At 49.0% G+C, this 19,764-nt stretch overlaps 1 protein-coding gene across 3 annotated transcripts in view; it reads right to left on the bottom strand.

Annotated features, from left to right (window-relative positions):
- The window catches only part of Phactr2 (phosphatase and actin regulator 2), a 218,509-nt gene extending 204,126 nt beyond the window's left edge, over nt 1-14,383 (bottom strand). For 2 of the 3 annotated variants that reach the window (XM_048354215.1, XM_048354218.1), the window contains exon 1: nt 13,957-14,247. In XM_048354215.1, coding sequence (XP_048210172.1) covers nt 13,957-14,185 — 229 coding nt within the window. In that variant the 5' untranslated portion in view covers nt 14,186-14,247. Of the gene's footprint in view, nt 1-13,956 lie in introns of all 3 variants that reach the window. The other variant, XM_048354219.1, reaches the window with a different exon arrangement.
- Nucleotides 14,384-19,764: the final 5,381 nt, after the last annotated feature.

Below are 19,764 nucleotides of genomic sequence, written 5' to 3'. Positions count from 1 at the left end.
AGTGTTGGCTGTGGAGAACAAAAGAAAAAAAAAAAAGATGTTGGTTGTTTTTTTTTCCCATGCAGGTCATACTCGAAGGAAACAGTCTTTCGAAAATCAGAGAAGCAAACATATGAGGAAATGTTCAACATCCCTGGCAGTAAAGGAAATGCAAATAAAAACAACCCTGAGATACCACCTCACTCCAGTTAGAATGGCCTATACTCTGAACTCAGGCAACAACAAATGCTGGAGGGGGTGCGGGGAAAGAGGAACTCTTCTCCACTGTTGGTGGGAGTGCAAATTAGTACAGCCACTTTGGAGAACAGTATGGAGGTTCCTCAAAAAGCTCAACATAGACCTACCCTATGACCCAGCCATACCACTCCTAGGCATCTATCCTGAACAACAGGTCTCAGGATACCATAAAGACATCTGCACTCCCATGTTTATCACTGCACAATTCACAATAGCCAAAATATAGAAACAACTCAGATGCCCCTCCACAGATGAATGGATCCAAAAAATGCGGTACCTATACACAATGGAATACTACATAGCGATTAGAAATGATGAAATATTGGTATTCGCAGGGAAATGGTCAGAACTTGAACAAATAATGTTGAGCAAGACAAGCCTAGAACACAGAAAACAAAGGGGCATGATGTCCTTGATATATGACTGTTAAGGTCGGGGGAGGGGGGGGCAGTAGAGACCAGGTCTGCGAAACAAAAAACTTCTTTTCAGGGCTGGGAATATGGCCTAGTGGCAAGAATGCTTGCTTCTTATACATGAAGCCCTGGGTTCAATTCCCCAACACCACCTATATGGAAAACGACCAGAAGTGGCGCTGTGGCTCAAGTGGCAGAGTGCTAGCCTTGAGCAAAAAGAAGCCAGGAACAGTGCTCAGGCCCTGAGTCCAATCCCAGGACTGGCAAAAACAAAAAAAAACAAAAAACAAAAAACAAAAAAAAAGCTTCTTTTCAAATGGTATTTCCACAGGTTTGGGTCCGCGACCTTGCATTATATAACTAAAACCAAACAAATACTAAACATAAAGAGGTCTAAAATAGACCACTCAGTGGATCACAATAGCTCAAAAGCTATGTATGTATGATCATATAAGTCAAGGATAAGCAAACTCTATTGTTGACGTTATATTTAACGCCCTTTGGCGTATGCCACATGGCTACTGTATATGTTTTTGGTACACTGTGTATTGTATATATGCCTACCTGATCTAGGGAAGGGAAAGAAAAAACGAGGGTGTAAGATATAACAAGAAATATACACACTGCCCTATTATGTAACTGTACCCCTTTTGCACAACACCTTGTCAATAAAATTTAATTGATAAATAAATTTTTTTTTTAAAAAATCAGAAGAAAAAAAAAAAGAAAAGTGGAGAAGCCCATCAGAATCGATTCACAATGTCTCGCTCTCGAAGCGTGTGGAGCATCAGCAAGACTTAGAGGTCAGTTAGCACCTACGAACGCTCCTTCTACACCCCAAACCTACGCATTTCAACTTGTGTCTCCCAAGTCCAATCACACGTGCGAAAGGCTGCAAAGAGGGGAGCACTCATCTGTCCCTGACTCCTGTGTGAACCCTGGCCAGGAGGCCATGGCCATTGACTAGCAGGGGATGGCAGCAGAGGCCTTTTCTGATGTGGTTCATTAGGACTCTTAGCTTATAATCCTCTGTGACGTGGCCTTTGTTGCCTCGTGCCTATTAACAGAGCAGCCCGGCACCAAAGGCTGAAAACCACGGTCGGGGATTGGTTGCTTCCGTGGTGAAGGCCAGGGAACAGGTGAATCACGCTGAGATACCCCATCCTCTCTCCTGGGCAATACTTCACACGGGTGAGGGCCTGCAGAAATGAGCATCGAGGCCTGGGAGGATGAAAGCTCAGAGCACAAACTGTTCAAGCCGGTTCCTGCAGGAGAAGGAAGGAATGGCAGCCAGCTAGACCAAGAGGGGGGAGGCGGGACACAAATATCTGCATGAAGATTTTGATGTGCACGGCAGATTTTTCCAGCACCCAAAAGACTGAAATGCCTTTCTCATTCTGCAGTTGCTTGGCAATCTGATAAATTCCTGAGCTTGGGCAAACTCATGGGGTGTTGCCATTGCTTGAGGTCACAGAAGACTTTCAGAGCCCAAGCTTCTGGTGAGCTGCCTAAGAGGCAATCATGCCAGTAATAACTCACACATTTTGATCTGGGTCATTGCAAGTGACCTCATGCCAACTCTAAACCCGTGCTGAGAAGTGTTTGATCAGATTAGGCTGCAGGAATGCCACCTCACAACCAGAGACAGGCCACTGAAGCTAGGTCACCACCTGGGACATGATCCTCAAACAGAGAGGGTCTGAATCAGCCTTACAGTCATGTTGCTGCACTTGGGGAAAGACAGGGACATGGTATCTGTCACAGAGGCTGGACAAGGCCTCCTGCCAACGCTCCTGAAGGAACATTGTGATCTTCAAATCGCCACTGCAAGCCACCCGGAATGGAAATCAGGCTGAGATAACCACCATACACATGGGAGTAGACCCCAGGAGTCCTGAACTGCAAGCCACAAGGTCTACTCCTGATGACTCCGCCTGCAGTGTGTGCCTCCTGCCTGTACCCAGAGAGTGACATCCTTCACCCTGGCTATTCATACCTTATTGCTCCCTAAAACTCCCTATTTGCTCCCCCAAACCTCCAACATAACCCACAGTGCTGTGGCACACCCAGTTTGTGATAAACCCATTCCCTTCTTTCTTTTTTTTTTGGCCAGTCCTGGGCCTTGGACTCAGGGCCTGAGCACTGTCCCTGGCTTCTTCCCGCTCAAGGCTAGCACTCTGCCACTTGAGCCACAGCGCCACTTCTGGCCGTTTTCTGTATATGTGGTGCTGGGGAATCGAACCTAGGGCCTTGTGTATCCGAGGCAGGCACTCTTGCCACTAGGCTATATCCCCAGCCCCCCTTCTTTCTTACCTTAACAAATACTCGGCTTTTCTCAAAAACACTTAGGCTTCCTTGATGTCCCAGAGTTCCTCACTTTTCCAGCTTCCTGGGATAGAGAGGTAAGGGATATGTTCTGTTCTATCCGCTTCTTGTCTAAGAACTGTCCTCTCCACACCTGCACAAGGACACCTCTCAAGTCACGCATTTTCAATCCCAGGTCCCATAGCATGGATGGAGTTGGTTATAGGATGGCTTAGTCTGATTGGCTCAAGTTAGGTTTGGAAGTGGGATCCAAAGTTATCAGTGAAGTTCCTCTGCTAGTCTGAGTTGAAGACAGATACATTTGGGAACTTTGAAGAGTACATTGGTACCCAATAGCAGAAGAATTTGGGAGGAAGGGATGGAAGGATGGATGAATGGGTGGATGTGTTAACAGATGGATGAATGGGTTGGTGGATGGATGTATGGACAGACGTGTTAATGGATGGATGGGTGGGTTGGTGGATGACTGGATAGGTGAGTTAATATTGAAACTCTACCACCTAATGTAATGAGATTAGGAGATGAGGTGTTTAGGAATAACTGGGATTAGATGAGGTCATAAGAGCAAATACATCACAAGTTTGATTAGTGTCCATATTAGTGTCCATATATGAGACTGTTTCTTTTCTCTGCCATGTAAGTACATAGCAAGAACATAGCCATTGACAAGCCAGGAAGCTGGTTCTCACCAGACAACAACCTGCCAGTGCACTGATTAGAGTTCCCAGCCTCTAGGCCTATGAGCAGTCAATTTTAATTGCTTTTGAGAGTCTATGACATTGTTTTTAGGCATTAAAATGAATTAATGGAGAGGAAGGAAGAGAGAGAGAGAGAGAGAGAGAGAGAGAGAGAGAGAGAGAGAGAGAGAGAGAGAGAGAGAGAGAGATCTCCAGAAATAAAAAGTATTGGAGAGAGAGTGACTGCCTATCACTTCCTGGTTCTTGATACTCAACTGTCCTTCCTGATTTTGGACTGTTCCATTACAAATAAATTATCAAAGAATTCATAATTTCTCTCTCAACCCAGGGAGTCCCTAGTAGTAGTCTGGGACCTCTGACCATTTTGGTTAAGTAGTGCAGTATGTAGCGAGGCTCTCACTCCTACCTTCTTGCAGTGGTGGTGACTTCTGAACTTCTTCCCTTTCTGAACCTCACTATGCTAATGTTCCAGACCCTTAGATGGCATGCACCATCTTCCATGGCTGCTCATTCTGGGATCTTGGGGTGTTTCCATAAAGTAATGTGAATGACAGCCATCCAAATGACTGTCTCACATCACAGTGGTGGTAGGGACATAGCAAATGTGTTCCCACCACGTGGTGGTAGCTCCTGCCCTTTTTATATAACATCTCCTCCTCTTCTTCAGAGGCAGTAATCCCATAACTCTCAAGAGGAGATGTGGTCTTAAAAGAACTATATGGAATGATAGTCAGAGGAAGTAGACAGAAAGAGATCACATATCTTAGCTCAATCTTATCGGGTAGAGCTGTACTACACAGTACTCAACATCAAACACTGCATCACCCACTAATTTCACAACAGAAACTGGCACACCTGACTCCAATATAACCATTCTGAAAGACAACATTCACTGGAGGACCTGAGTTCAATTACATTTATTAAAGAAAGCCACAATTTTTAGTATCATCACATCTGTAGAATTGTGCTGTAGGAATCAAAAATTCATGACACCCAGTAGGTTGAAGAAGGACTGGTTGTATCTTTGTTACTGATGTTTTAGGCCACCTCAATGATAATTCTATAGAAATCTCACCCCTAAAAAAGATATACCAAACATCCAGATAGATAAAAATATACAGGATCACAAAAAAGGAATTACAAACACCATGGATATCCTGATTTATGGCCATAAATTATGTATCACACGGTTAAAGTATGTGAGCTATGAATACAAAATCGAAGCACCATAACTTTGTCATTCTTGGCTTCCCCACAGTCCCAAGTCTGGACAGAGATAATGTATTATTTGAAGTCATGTTCCTTCCTGTTATGAGGGTAAGCAACAGCTCCTTTTAATTTTTTTTCAAGACTTCACAGAAATTGCAGAGTAAGGTGTATAAATGTCAAGATTTAACCAACTAGTCCCAGAGTTAAGTTAGATCTCAGAAACCTTCCTAAGGCAAGTCGGTGCAACCTGCTTCTTTGTGTAAATTTCAGTAAGTGTGATCAAAGATAATGAGTCACACAGCCAGGTACTTGAAAAAAATAAAACACACAAAAGCTGCCTCTGTGTTTTTTTCCCTAAGTCTCACTGTAACTGAAACTCCACTTATGTTTTGAGAGTGGCATGGCTCTCCCTCCATGAACTGTTCCTATGACTCGAGGGCTAAGCAGTTTTCAGGGGTGATCATGGAAGTATGCGAGCCTGAAAGCACTGGCAGGATCTCATGATCATGAAGCCCAATTTCCTCTTGGCAATAGGCATGAGAAGTGATGGGTGCAGCTTCCAATGAGGAGCTTCTTGGTAGAAACTTGTTTGTTCTGTTGATTGCTCTCATGAGGAAACTGGTAATATTTTTAACGATGTCATTTCCTCCCTCTCTGTGGGATATGCATGAGTTGCTTCTTCAGGGTTCATGGGCAAACACAGAGGTACATGTGTGATAAATATTTGAGTCTGTGCTCCAGTATATTCCCTGCCATAGGTAGGACTCCGGTGCATCAATCTGCCTATCTGAAACCAGGTTCTTTATCTCCAAAACAGAGCTGCCACACATTGTCCTCTCCTGTGACAGTGTGACAGCAGATGCTGGCAGGGCTTGGCTAGCCAGAGCTCATGGGCTCCTCATCCTCCTTGCACAACATTCCCAGGAGGCTGCAGAGGCCCTGTGGCTGGGATTCCATCCTGACAGCCACAGGCAGGACTCAGCTACTGTTGGGGTTATGATTTCCTTTCCACAAACTTTCTCCTTGGGTGTTGTTAAGTGGGGCCTGTGCCATAGCTCCAGTGAGTTCTAGTGAGCTCACTCATAGCTCTTTAAAAACTGAAGTCAGCTGTGAGCTGTGGCTCATGCCTGGAATCCCAGCTACTCAGGAAGTGAGATCTGAGGATGGTGGTTTACAGCCAGCCTTGGCAGAAAAGTCCATGTAACTCTGGGGGAGGGGTGGGGGGCACCCAAAAATCTGGATGTGGAACTGCAGCTCAAGTTGGCAGAGTGAGAGCCTTGAGAGACAAAACTAAGCACGAGTGAGACGTCTCAGTCAAGCCCTCGTGCTGACAGAATGTAAGAAAGAAACAAAAAAAATCAACATTAACCTTCTTCATCCCCTCCAAACATGCACGTGTACATACGCACACACATGCAACACAACCACCTCAGGCTAGTTTTTAAATTACAGACCTGTGATATGAAAAGAAATGAACTCTTAGCATTAGGCATTAATTCCATATTAAGCCAGTGCCATGTATGTAGTTGGCACTGACCATGAAAAGGTACAGAAGCATGTTCTCCATCTCCAGTGATTTCCCAGTGCCAGGAAGGAAACAAACCCAGGCGGCAAGTACACCAGTGGGCCACGATTTCCACAGCATTCTCAAGTTCACCACTGGGCCTCACAGTCATCAGACAAGCTAGGGGTCATTGTGACCAAACATTTCCGGGTCAGATAGAAGGAAGCCAGGCACAAGAGGTATAGCAACCTGACCAAGCTGAGGGAAGATGACCCTAACTCTGTGTCTTAGTCGTGTTTCTCCACCACTGTCTCTGCCCTTCTGGATCCATGCCAAGCATTCAGAATATGTCTCTACCTGACTCCCAAAGGTCTTACAGATGTTACTTTGTGACATGTTTCTCAGAGAGCAATCAGACACGACTCCCTGTCAGGCTCTGGCCTTGGCTACCCCATATCCTCTCATTCTCCATCTCCCTAGGAGCCCCACTCCTCAGAAGCAACCAAACTCTAATTGTGCCTGTTTATTTTTTCAGGGTATCTATTTCCTCTTCCTTGATTCCACCCCCCACTCCATCTTGTTCCCCATTATGCTGGAAGATAGCACAGGTGACATGGATTCTGGGGGGCTTTTCCTGACTACCCTCCCCAAGCTGTCTCCACAGCTCAGCCTCTGAGTTATCCCCAGAGGGACAGCACCCAGAAAAGGGCACTAGTTAGAGCTCATACCTAATTGCTCTGAGGTGGTTGGCTTCTTGACCATCTTTTCCTTAAAGATGTCTTTGTAGCCTCCGTGTTTAGCTCACTAGCTGTTTGTTCACTGAATGAACAAATGAAACATCATGCCTAAAGCGCCCCCCTACATAGGTGGGTGCAAAATAAATTCACAGCTTCACACCCATCTCAGAGCTACTGCTGGAATACAGAGAAACTAGAGCTTACCCAGTGTAAGGTATGCGACCTCTGAACGCATCACCATCTCCAGGTCATTTGTGGTCCTGGCATGTGGTACACTAGCAATGCGGCTGTAGCCCTGCCTCACCCTTTCTGAAGGGTCTATCTGCTTTCAGTCTTAGTTTGCAAACTGCAGAATCCTGTTTACTCATATGCCTGGTGCCTAGAATAGAATCTGTCATACAGCAACCTCCACACATAATAGCTGAATGAGTGAATGAATGAATGAATGAATGAACAAATGAAAATGGGGTCAAGGCTAAGCCAACGGCCACATTGCCCCTGAGGAACTTGATCCTCCAAATCATCTTGGCTTGGGTGGGTAACTGAAAAAAAAAAAATCCTCGGGCTTCCTGTGGCTAAACACCTATCGCCTGATATGAAAGGAGAGCTCCACACAGTAGGCCCTTTGTAGGGAATCTGAACTAAGAAATATACAGATATCTTCCTCACGAAAGCAGAAAGGTAGGAGGAGGTCCCAGAAGTAGAGGTCAAAGGTCCTCAGGCCAGTAGGATCCATGGTGAAAGGGAAAGAGGGAAAGACAGAGAGGCAGAGAGACCTAAGTCAGCTGCGGTGGTGCCAGCCTTCAGAAAGTACGAGACATCGGGCACTGGTGGCTCGTGCATGTAATCCCAGCTACTCGGGAGACTGAGCTCCTCAGATTAGGCAGGAATCTAAGAGATTCCTATCTCCCATTAGCCACCGAAAAGCCAAAGTGGAGGGGAGGCTGAAGTGGTAGAACACCAGCCTCCTAGAGTGAAGCACCAGTATCAGTGCACGTGCACACACGCACACACATGCTCACACACACAGTGCAAGAGATGGAGAAACTGACATTTTCTTATGTCCAGGTCAGGTGAAACCTGACTTCAGAGGGACAGCAGGAAAAGGTTCAGGAGCCATCAGCTTCCTCCATGACGTTGGATTGGGGAGGGGGGGTGGAGCCCCCGGGCCTTTGTGCATAGACACAGGTGCCCTCATTGTCCTCTGAGGGGAGGAGGGGCCACACACATCCACACCAGATGCTCAGCTTGTGCAGGGTAGACGCAGGCAGAAGCGGAGGCCTCCCCCACGTGCGGCACCTGGCACTCTGTACTACTGTCCAGGCTGGCCTTCCTTTCCCAGCAGGGGGCCTTGCTGGGCTGAGACCAAGCAGAGATGGAGAGTAAACTGACAGCAAGATGCTCTCGATTTGGCCAAAACAAAACAGAACAATCACCACTAGCACTTACACAAACGCAAAGGGAACAGGTTCCTGTTCCTGGCCTGGGGGAACTTCCTACCTGGTTCACGGCTGGGACCCCAAAGCCCCTGGAGATCAGTGAGAGGCACTCTAGGTGCACACACCAGGCAGGACAAATAGCCAGTGTGTAGCACGATAGCCAGTGTGTAGCACGATAGCCAGTGTGCAGCATGCCTCTGTAACCACAGCCCCGTGGGAAGGGTAGACAGGAGAACCATGGCTCAAAGCCAGCCTGAGCAAAATTAGCAAGAAACCTGTCTCAGAAACAAATTACAAAACAAGGAGGTTGAGGAGGGGGCTCAAGTGGTAGAGTGCTTGCCTAACAGGTGCAAGACTGCTTGGGCCAATCCACATGGCTAAGAAAGTTTGGGGGAGAAATGTAGGACAAGCAAGGGCATCCCTGAATGAGGCTGGTCACCAACCTTGTAAAACTGTTCACTTACAGCCACTCTTGGCAATGACCAGAAAGAAAGGAGGGCATATGGACAAGAAAAACACATGATTTTTTTTTTTACTCTATTCAGCACCAAATACACCAGGAATTAAAGACTCAAGAGAAGGCTCTTGTATTTGTTATCTGATTGGAGTGCAGTGATAAAGGAGATGAGACACTATGTGCACAGCACGATGCCCAAGCATTTTCTCTGTCACACCTCCATCGCTGTAGGAAGCTCAGAGACCCTGGATTCTGTGCAGCCCAGAGTGCACCGTGCAAGTCTGAGAATCATCACTTGCAGGCAGTCATTACTGCTTTGTCCTCCCCTTGGCTTCGGGAGCACAGATCAGTGCCCGGCACACAGCAGACCTCAGGCAGGATTTGAGTATTTATAACAGGAATATGGCCTGGGCTGCATCCTGAGATTCTCTATTTACTAATCTTGGGTCAAATCAGAAACAGCTACCTACAGCAAGGCTCTGCATTAGTAGGGAACAAGACCCATGTGAAAAGTTAAGAGATCCACTGGCTATATTCCGTGATGACCTTGTTTCCAAGATTTTACGTAGTAGCACTAGAGGGGTGAGAATGAATAGAGGACCAGGGAGAGAGAATATTGTCAAAATACTTGCATATGGGTGAAAAGGGAATAATAAAGCTTGAGATTGGTTTGGGAAAGGAGTAGGGGGAATGACAGAGAGTGATGGAGGTGTGGGTCCCTTCTAGGTACATCATATGCACAGATGGAGATGTCAAAATGGGACCCCCTTGTAAAACTACCTGATTCTTATTATCTTTTTTTTAAAAAGCGCGCCAGACACCGGTGGCATACACCTATAATCCAAGCTATCCATGAGGCTGAGAGCTGAGGATTGTGGTTCATAGCCAGTCTAGGGGAGAAAAGTTCACAGAGACTCACCTCCAAGAAATAAAGGAGTGGAGCTGTGGCTCCAGTGATAGAAAAGTAGTCTTGAGCAGAAAAACTCAAGGACAGTGCCCAAGCCCTGGGTTCAAGCCCCAGGAAATGCACACACACACAAAAAAAGCAAAACAAAAAGTTAGCATCTCTATTCAGCCTCTGTTCACTTGGGGTAGAGGGGGAGTCAGCTTGCCAATTAGCAAGCAGCCTAGAAAGAGAAGAATCCAGATCAAACTGCTGCCTAGGGTATGAGGTCAGCAGCATTCACACACTGGCCAGACTGCTGAATTTTTTAAAAGGCATACATTAGTTGTACAAGGTGGGTTTCATTGAGACTTTTCCACACACGAAAACAACACATCCCAATTACCTCACGCCCTCCATCACGCTCCTCATGCCATTTCCATATACACAGGTAAACTATATCAGCCACACTCCCCCTCCCCCTCCAGCTGCTACCCACCACCCTCCCACAAGAACCTGTTTTACTTCCTTGCCTTTTTGTGTGTTTTATTTTTAGTGTGCACTAATTACACCCAGGATTTTTACTTTTCAAAATGGAGTAGGCATCACTTTTTTTTAATAGAACATAATTCTTTTTTTTTTTTTTAATCCTGAACTTTGGTTGAATCGTGAAACTGTGAGCTCAAAAGCCATAAAGCAGAATCAGTGTGAGCTTTTATAATACAAAAGCAATACCCAGACAGGAAGTCCTTGTTATTTCTATGCAATTTATAAAAAAAAATTATTTGAAAATACTTGGGATTTTCCCCCCACATCTCTGTATGGATTTTTAAATTCTGAAACTATAGTTCTTGCTGGTAAAGCACGTATGTTTTTTATGTGAAGGATGAACTTCTCAAACCACAAGCCCCAAACCCCTGAACTAGGAGAATCCGTCTAGTAACGTCCCAGGGCCGTCTGGGAGCGTGGATTCCCTGGGGAGAGCTCCACCCAGGGCATGCACACCGCGCAGGGCCTGCAGAAATGTCTGCCCGTGGACTTCCTCTCATTGTAGCATTGGGCAACGTCTCAGAGGCTGTTTTAAGTGGGTTTTATTCTTCCATGGAGAGAAAGCTAGAGGAACGGGGTAGGAGGTGGGCTGATGGGTGAGGACAGGAGGGGGTGATCAGGTGTTCTGGAGGAAGGTGTTCCCTGACAGCTCACTAAAGAAAATTCTGCCTTCCTTCCTAGGCCACGTGGCTTGGCCAAAGGGGAGCCCCACCTGCCCCAACCCATCCCCAGCCCCCAGGACAAGCATCATACAGAAATGCTCCGATCCAACAGGGAGAAACGTTCGAACAACCAGCTGAATCAAGAAGAGGAATGACAAAAACTGACATGTTGCATTGAAACCCCTTTGTATAGCTACTTAAAGATAATTTTTACATTAAAAGAACAAAAGAATGAACAGGAGTGCAAACCAGGCATCAGGGGCTCATGCCTACGACCCTAGATAATTCAAGAGGCTGAGATCTGAAAATCATAGTTTGATACCAGCAAGGATAGACAAATCTGAAAGACTCCTAATCTCCAATTATCCAGCAAAAAGCAGGAAGCAGAGGTGTGACTCAAGTGACAGAGAGTCAGCCTTGATGCAAAGAAGCTATTTTCAAGCCCCAACACTGGCAGAAAGAGAGAGAGTAGGAGAGGGGCAGAGAGAGAGAGAGAGAGAGAGAGAGAGAGAGAGAGAGAGGAGAGAGGAAGGAGGAAGAGGAGGAGGAAGGGGAAGAGGGAGAAGAGGAAGAGGAGGAGGAGGAACCACAACCAATAAGGATGGGAAAAAATACTAAAGTGCTTCAAGCTTACACTTGCTGGGGTCAACCCAAGTCACATTATCACACGACCTACATGGCAGCATACAGGACGGTGCTTACATCTGTGTAGGCTTTAAGCTTACCTGAAGCCCAGGCTGCATTTGCGGCCAGTTACCTCCATTCCCCTGGCTCAGAATCCCTGGGGACGGACCCTGCCAGAGCTTGTTTCTAATGTTTCTTTTCCCCAGGTGATTCCTTTGTGAACACCTGGGATGGAAAGAAAGGCGTCTCTGACTTGAAGGTACCTAAGCTTATCAACATGCAGACTGCAGCTAAGTAGGTCTGGGTGGGGCCCTATGTGGCAGCCTTGCTGCCCAAGCTGGATTGTAGATGTGGAGACTGCCAGTGCCTGTGCCCTGCGCTGTTGGGAAGAGACGGGGAACCTGGTAACTCCAGTACCAGGCACCGAGTATTTTCCCAGGCTGTGGGACTTGAGTGTTGGGCACCTCAAAATAATCCAGGTGTTCCAGCCTGGTCGTCTTGCTGGTTCACAGACCTATCTGAGATGGAGACAAGACTTAGAGAGAACTCTGACCGCCAGAAGAGATGCTGGGTCTTTGCCATGGGTTCTAAGCAAAGCAGGGAAGCCAGTTACAATGCATCTGCTGAAAACGTGCTGCGGGTGTCAGAAAAGTGCAAGGCAGGGACCACCCAGCTGGGAGCTGTCAGTCTCCACTGCATCCTTCAAGAGTCCAAAGACCTGTCAGGGAACCTGAAAGTAAAAGGACTTTCTAAACAGATGCTCGTGGTTCACCTAAGGTGCACTTTGCACACTTACATTTAAATGATTTTTACTTTCCTTCTGTGTATACATGCTTTTTTTCTCTCTCTACAGATAAAATAAAAGTGTTTAAGTTATGATTCTTTACCTACAGTCACCAGCGGGACTGATATTCAGTTGTCTCTTTGGAGTCATCTGAATGATTGTTTTATATATATTATATATTGTTTTACATATATACATATATATTATATATTACACAGGTTTGGGATTCCTTCGGGCCAAGATTCCAAAAGCAGGAGATGAAGTGTATTTTAACTCAGTGCATTGCACAAATTGAAAGGGAGAATCTTTCCAGAGTGTTCTTTCTGATAGACATCCCACTGTCTGCACTTCTCAACTCTGGCTGGCTTTATCCAAGGCGATCTGCACAATAGGATGAGCAACACTTTGATGCTTTCCCAGTACTCGCCTTACGATGGCAAAAAGCAAAAAAAAAAAAAAAAAAATCAACCTTACAAGAATCAAAGCACAAGACTTTGGTGGAAAAGTTCATTGAAGTGCAGGGGGGAGGCATAGATAGGCGCCCTTTTCTACCCCCAAAGTGTGGCTGGGTGGGACATCAAGGGAGGCCTGACCCCAGAGGCAGTGGGCGCCCACGGAGACCACGCGCAAGCGCACCAGGGCCAGGACTGCCCTTGCTCCCATTTCCAGTTTCCGTGCACTGCTTTCCTCCATGCACTGCTTTATTCAAAAGCGTTTTTATAACCCGGCTCACCTCTGCCTTGTGGCAGCTCCATCCCACCCTTCCCAGTTTAGACACTGAGGTGTGAGCGACCGGATTAAGTAATTTGTCCAACATTACACAACACAGCCTGGGCAGCCAACAGGCCTGGGTCGAGTTCTTGGTTCTGCCTGTCTGGCTTCTCAAAGCCATCTCCAAACACCCATCGTAGAGGGTCGGTGCAACAGCAACCGCGCTGGCTCCAATCTTTCCCAAATCACAATCAAGATGAGATATACAAATGGCCCCGGCAAGCTCACACTGCCACCTGCCCGGGTCTTTACAGGAAGGCAAACTTGAGGTCGCAAACCTGCCCCGGCGGCCCCCTTAGTGAGGAGGCCGCCGCACCCTTCCGAGGTACCAACATCGCCCTGAAGACGGAGAAGGTTCCTCTTCTTGGCCGACAAGCCCAGAATAAAAGCGGCCGGCGCTGCCCAGAGGCGCCGCACCCCGCAACCCGCCCTAGCCAAACGCGCGCGCGCGCCCCGAGCACCCCCCGCCCCCCACGCCCGCACCTCCGGCCCGGGGTCCCCAGGCGTCGGCAACCGAGCAGCGGGGACGGCGGAGGGCGATCGGCCCCGCGCCCCGCTCCCGGGGCCCTCGCCCCCTGCCTGGCGGGTCGGTGCCCGCGGGCGCCCGGGGCTGGCCGCGCCCCCCTCGCCGCCCCCCCCCCCCCCGCGTCCCCGCCGCGCTTACCTGAGCCCGAGGTGCGGACCCGGAGCGGGCGGCCCCGGCTGGAGGACGACAGGTCGCTCTGGGAGCGGCCGCGGGGACTCGGGTCCGCGGGCAGCCAGCGCAGGGCGGAGGGCGCCGGCGGCGGGGCGGGCGCCGGGGGTTCGGGGATCGGGGCCGCCGCCGCCGCCGCCGCCTCCCACCCGGCCGACTCGTCCCGGGGCCCCGCGGCGCTCCGGTCGGTCTCGGCCATGGGCCCCGAGCGCGGGGTGCGGCCGGTGCGGGCGCCGAGCTCGGGGCTGGCCCGTGCGGCCCCGCGCGCGCCGGGACTCCCGGGGCAGCGAGGAGGGCGCGGAGGCTGCGCGCCCGGCGCCCACGAGCGGAGCGAGGGGCGGGCGGGAGGAGGAAGGGGAGAGAAAAGTTTGCACAGGAAGGAGCCGCCTACGGCCGAGCGGCTCCCGCCGCCGGCTCCGAAAGCCGCAGGCTGCGTCCCCGAGAAGCGGCCCGCCCACCCCGTCCCCGGGGCCCCGGCGCCCCGGCGCGGGCCCCCCCTCCTCCGGCGGGACCGCAGCGCCCGGCCCCTCGAGGGGGCTTCCCCGGGCCGGGGAGCCTCGGGAAAGGGGGGCTCGGAGGAGGAGGTCGGCGCTCCCGGCGCCGTCTGCTCGGGACACACACCGCAGCCGCCTTGTGATAGGGCAGGACGCGGGCGATCACACCCAGACAGACGCCAGGTACCCAGGCGGGCGTCAGCTGGCCGGACCTGCCCGCGGGGTGGTGGGGTGGGGACAGATCTGGAGTGGCCCGGGAAGTGACGCTAAATGACCTCCCCTCCCCTCCTCCTCGTCCCCCCAAAGCCCCTCGCTCCCTCCCACGCTTGCCCACCCCCCCTCCCCCTGGGCCCGCCTGCCGGGGGAGCCGAGGAGACCCCAGGGTCAGGCTGGAAAGCCCGGTCTCACGCCGGTACGGTGCGCGCGCCCTTCCTCGCGACCCTCGTGGGGGCTGAGAGGGGCGGATCGGGAGCCTGGGCTGCAGAGCTAGACCCTCGCTCAAAGGCGGGGGGGGGGGGGGGCGAGGAAAGGGAAGAAGGGAGCGAGCGGTGCAGAGCTGACGCCCCAGCCCGGCCTGGCCTTTCCACCGCAAGGACGCCGCTCTCCGTGGTGTTTGGAACCATAGGCACTGGCGACTGTGACCATTCCGTGGGTGATTCCACATCCCAAGCTCTCTCAGCCTTACAGTTAGGGCCCCCCGTGGTGGCCTGCCTGGATCAGGCTCCAGAGTGACCCTTCCTTTCCTGGAAGTCCCTGGCAATGGAGGAATGTCCCTGGGCTCCCCCTGCAGGGACCAGCCTTAGTGGCAGGAAGGGGAGAAGACAGGAGAAGGGAGGACAAGGCTGGCGGTGACCGCGAACTAACCACACAGACCCGGGAGACACGGGCCTGCCTTCATCACACACACACACACACACACACACACACACACACGCCTGCATGCATGTTCCACAAGCTTCATCAGACCCTTCGCACGTCATACAGCATTTAAGAAGAGGACAAATCCACCTAGGGAAGTCAGCGTCCAACACCACCAGGAGCAGAAGCTGGAGAAACTAGCTGGTTGGGTCCCCACAGCTGCCTAGAATAACAGCCCCAATAATGCCAGCTCACCGTTGGGAACTGAAAAGGGCTTTCCCAATTATTCTCCCAGCAAAACTGGGGAGGATATGGTTATTTCCATCTTGGGCATACAAGCTGCCCCAAATTCAGGTCCATTTCTTGACAGCCAAGGTTACAGATCATACTTCCTGCCAAAAGGCCTATTAGTGGACTCAAGCCTAACTCACTGTGTGTGTGTGTGTGTGTGTGTGTCTGTCACTGGGAATTGAGCTCAGGATCTTGAGCTTGATGCTCTACCACATGACTTACATCTCCTTTTTTTACCATGGTAAGTTTTCAATGTGTAGTCTCACTTTAAGGCCTGAACTGTGGTCCTCCTAACTCGTGCTTCCCACATTGCTGGAGATGACAGGTGCTCACCATGCCTCTGGCCACTGTGCTCTTCCTACCACTAGGGCACTAGCTGTTCCCGCTCAGCCATTGGTTGAGGTATAGTCTCACAAGCTGGGCACTGGTGGTTCATGCCTGTAACCCTAGCTACTCAGGAGGCAGAGATCTGAGGATGACAGGTTCAAAGCCAGCCCACACAAGAAGTTCTGTGAGACTCTTTATCTCCAATTAACCACTAGAAAACCAGAAGTAGAGTTGTGGCTTAAAGTGGTAGAGCTCTAGCCTTGAGCTCAGGGACTGCTCAGGCCTTGAGTTCAAGCCCCCTGACTAACAACAGAAAAAGAAAACTTTCTTTTAGGTGGGCTGCTCTCAAACTGTGATCCCCCGATGTTCACCTCCAAAGTAGCCAGGAGTTGCAGGCTTGAGTCACTAAACCGGCCTAACGACTTTCTTGATATCTTATGTGGTTTATGATAGAAAAAGTGGTTTCTACTTTCAGAAAATCGGTTATGCATTATTTCAGTCAGTAATAATAGTGGGAGGATACTTAGACTTTTTTCACATGCCTTGAATACTCACCATAAGATTACACCTAGTAACAATTAGATTACAACATGTGAGCACAACCCTGAGTAATAAGTGCTCTAGTACAATGATAACCGTTATATTGTATTCCACATTGATGCTGATACTATTTTCCTCTGTTCTTCAGTGAGCACCTCCCTTCTTAACTTGCAGACTGCTTTCTATTTGGGGGTATATATCCCAGTTGCCCATCCCTAGATCTCACCCCATCCACCCCCCTTTGCTTGCTACATGCATGTTCATACAGCCTTCCTTCCAAGCTACATATGTCTCCCTTCTCTCCTTAGTCCTCTGTGTTCTCTTCTGTGATGATGAGTTATGAAATGCTTGCGAACACAAGCCTTCTCCAATTCATTATTCAGTTATTCCACAATTTACCACTTCACTTCTTGTTTGAGTAATACATATTTGAATGCCTTTTAGGGGCCAGCCACAGTGCTAGGGACCCAATCCCCTTCAGAGCCAATCTGCTAGAGAGAATTGCATAAAACTGCTATTCCCGTGTTGTAATCTCCCTGTTCCATTCATTCCTTTGCTGCTTGCAGAGTGATGTCTGTCTCCTGAGCTGCATGGAGATGCTTGATACTCATCAGTGATCACTATGGAGCACCTGGATGCCATATGTACTGGGAACCTTCCAGTTCTTCCTTGGCCTGACTTCCTGGCGACCTTTAACTCTCTTCACTTCCTGTTTGTGTCCTCACTTGTGCTTGCCCAGTTTCTAGGCGGCTCACTATGATGTGGGTAGTGAGGACTTTCTGCTTTCTTTTTACTCTCCTCTCACCATCTCTTTCTTCTACCTGCCCTTCCATAGCATTGCCCAGAGCCCCAGCTTCAGCTCTCTTCTCTTTCCACTTGACGTGTTTTATCTGGGAAACCTCACCATTGGCTTTGAGGTAGGCGCAGGTAACTCTCAAATCCCCACCTCCTTTCCAGACTTCCCCCTGAGCTCCAGATCTCAACATCCCCCTGTGTACAGGGCCATCTTCCTGATGTCTCCTTCTCCTCCCCTTCCTTCTCCTCCATACATGCTAGACAAGTGCTCTACCATGGAGCTACACCCCCAGCCCTGTGGCACATGGAATAGGCTATACATTCCCTAGCGCGCACCGCAGGGCCTCTCTACCCTGAGCCCACACTCAGCTGTCACTGCCGTTCTCCGCATTTTGCTCTCCAGCCCTGCAGACCCATTCATTGTAGCTTGCTCCTTTTCTCATGGCACCTGTAGAGCCCCATTCCCTCTGCCGATGCATCCTTTTCCATCTTCCTTAACGTTGCCTAACTGACAATCACTTACCCTCCAGCCAAGTGCATATAGCTTTCCTGACTCTTCCAAACCTCCCAGCCAGGCCAAGTGAGTCTCCTAAATAATACCACCAGACCCATGAGTATTACAAGTCACTTTTTTACACAGAATTACAGTTGCTAAGGAAATAATCGATCGTTCCTAATTGGCTAAGAGCTGACTTAGGGCAGGAAGCACAGATCAATGGCCTTTGCTCCCTGCTCACCACCACCACTGTGTGTTGGATGAGCCAATCAGCGAGGCCTAGTTAGGGAGACTTGCATCAACAAATAATAACCTGGAAATTCATGGCAACTGACAACACAAGTTTATAAATGGAAGAAGCTGTGGACACCCAGGGGAGCAGGTAGCTAACTTGCCTGGGCAGAGACCCTGAAGTCCTCCCAGGGGAAGTGTCTCTTGGGACACAAAGGCACCCAGGTGTGAAGGAGGGGTTGACAGTGACCGAGAGACTTGAGGCACAGTAAATGGTAACAACAGACACTACGGTTTAACACCATTATATAATGAAAGCAGGCCTGTTGCTAACAAAGAAAAAGAAAAACAAGAATCAAATCATCATCTTGAGAGGAACTCTAAGGGCTCTGTCTTTTGATCTTGGATTGGATGGTTCTGTAGTTCTATGAAAATCTTTTTTGTTTTAGTTTAAAATTGAAAATAAAACTGAGCAGGGTGGTATATGTCTGGAATCCCAGCAACCAGGGGGCTGAAGTAAAAGGACCCAGACTTGAGGCCAACTTGGGTTACCTAGAAAAACCTTATCTCTCAAAGTAAAAAAGAGGAGGAGGAGAAAGGAAGAAGAAAGCAGAGGAAGTAGAGGAAGGAGGAGGAGGAGGAAATAATTAAGAAAGGGGGGGGGATCCATTCTACCATTTCCCTCTATGATATTGGGCTGTGACAGTAAAGAGCCTTCCTTGTTCCTCCCCCTCCCACCCATCCCCACCCACTTTCTTCTCACTGTAAAATGAACTTGTTAGGAGTTGAAGGTTGAGTGTTGGTGTCAGAGGCTGGGTGTCAGGATGAGGCTGGGGAAGGACAGACATTGATCCACCCATACAAAGTTTCAGTTAGGAAGGAGGGATAAGTTCTGCGTGTCTACCACATAGCACAGGAACTGCAGTTAACCATGAATTATATAGTTCATAATATCTAAAAGAGAGGATTTTCAATGTTTACCTCATAAAGAAATGATACATGTTTGGGTTGGTGGTATGCTATCTTTTCAGATTTGATCATCTCACTCTCTATATGATTATTATTTGTCACTCTAACTAGAGTGTTTAGGGATCTGGACAGTTTCTGGAGATGGGACCCTTGAAAAGGCTTAAAATACAAGGCATCGTGTGTATCAGAAGCACAGAGACCATGACAGGTATAAAAGTACTACAAGAATGAGCCACAGAAGGGCAGGCAGTGAGGCCTGTATTGAACAGAGGTCACCTGGTGCCTCCACTGATTGCAGTGATAGGATCAGAACTACATTTTAAATAATCACTCTGGATTTTTTCATGCAAATGCTGATGGGTTAGAGGTAGGGTACATGGGAAGCAAGGAATCAGAATGTACTTTAAGATTTTTACCATAAAAATAAGTTAGAGTTGAGTGCCAGTGGCTCACACCTATAATCCTAATCACTTAGGAGGCTGAGATCTGAAAACTGTGATTCCAAGCCAGCCTGAGCAAGCAAAACCTTGAAACTGTTATCTCAAACTAGCCAGCAAAGGGCTGGGAATATGGCGTAGTGGTAAGGTGCTCGTCTCGTATAGATGAAGCCCTGGGTTCAATTCCTCAGCACCACATATATAGAAAAAGCCCGAAGTGGCGCTGTGGCTCAAGTGGCAGAGTGCTAGCCTTGAGCAATAAGAAGCCAGGGACAGTGCTCAGGCCCTGAGTTCAATCCCCAGGACTGGCAAAAGACAAAACAAACTAGCCAGCCAAAAA

This window comes from Perognathus longimembris, chromosome 9 (genome assembly GCF_023159225.1).
Source record: "Perognathus longimembris pacificus isolate PPM17 chromosome 9, ASM2315922v1, whole genome shotgun sequence".
In the NCBI taxonomy this organism is placed as follows: domain Eukaryota; kingdom Metazoa; phylum Chordata; class Mammalia; order Rodentia; family Heteromyidae; genus Perognathus; species Perognathus longimembris.
The sequence above is the reverse complement of the archived record's forward strand: the minus strand, read 5'-3'. Positions and strand labels throughout refer to the sequence as shown.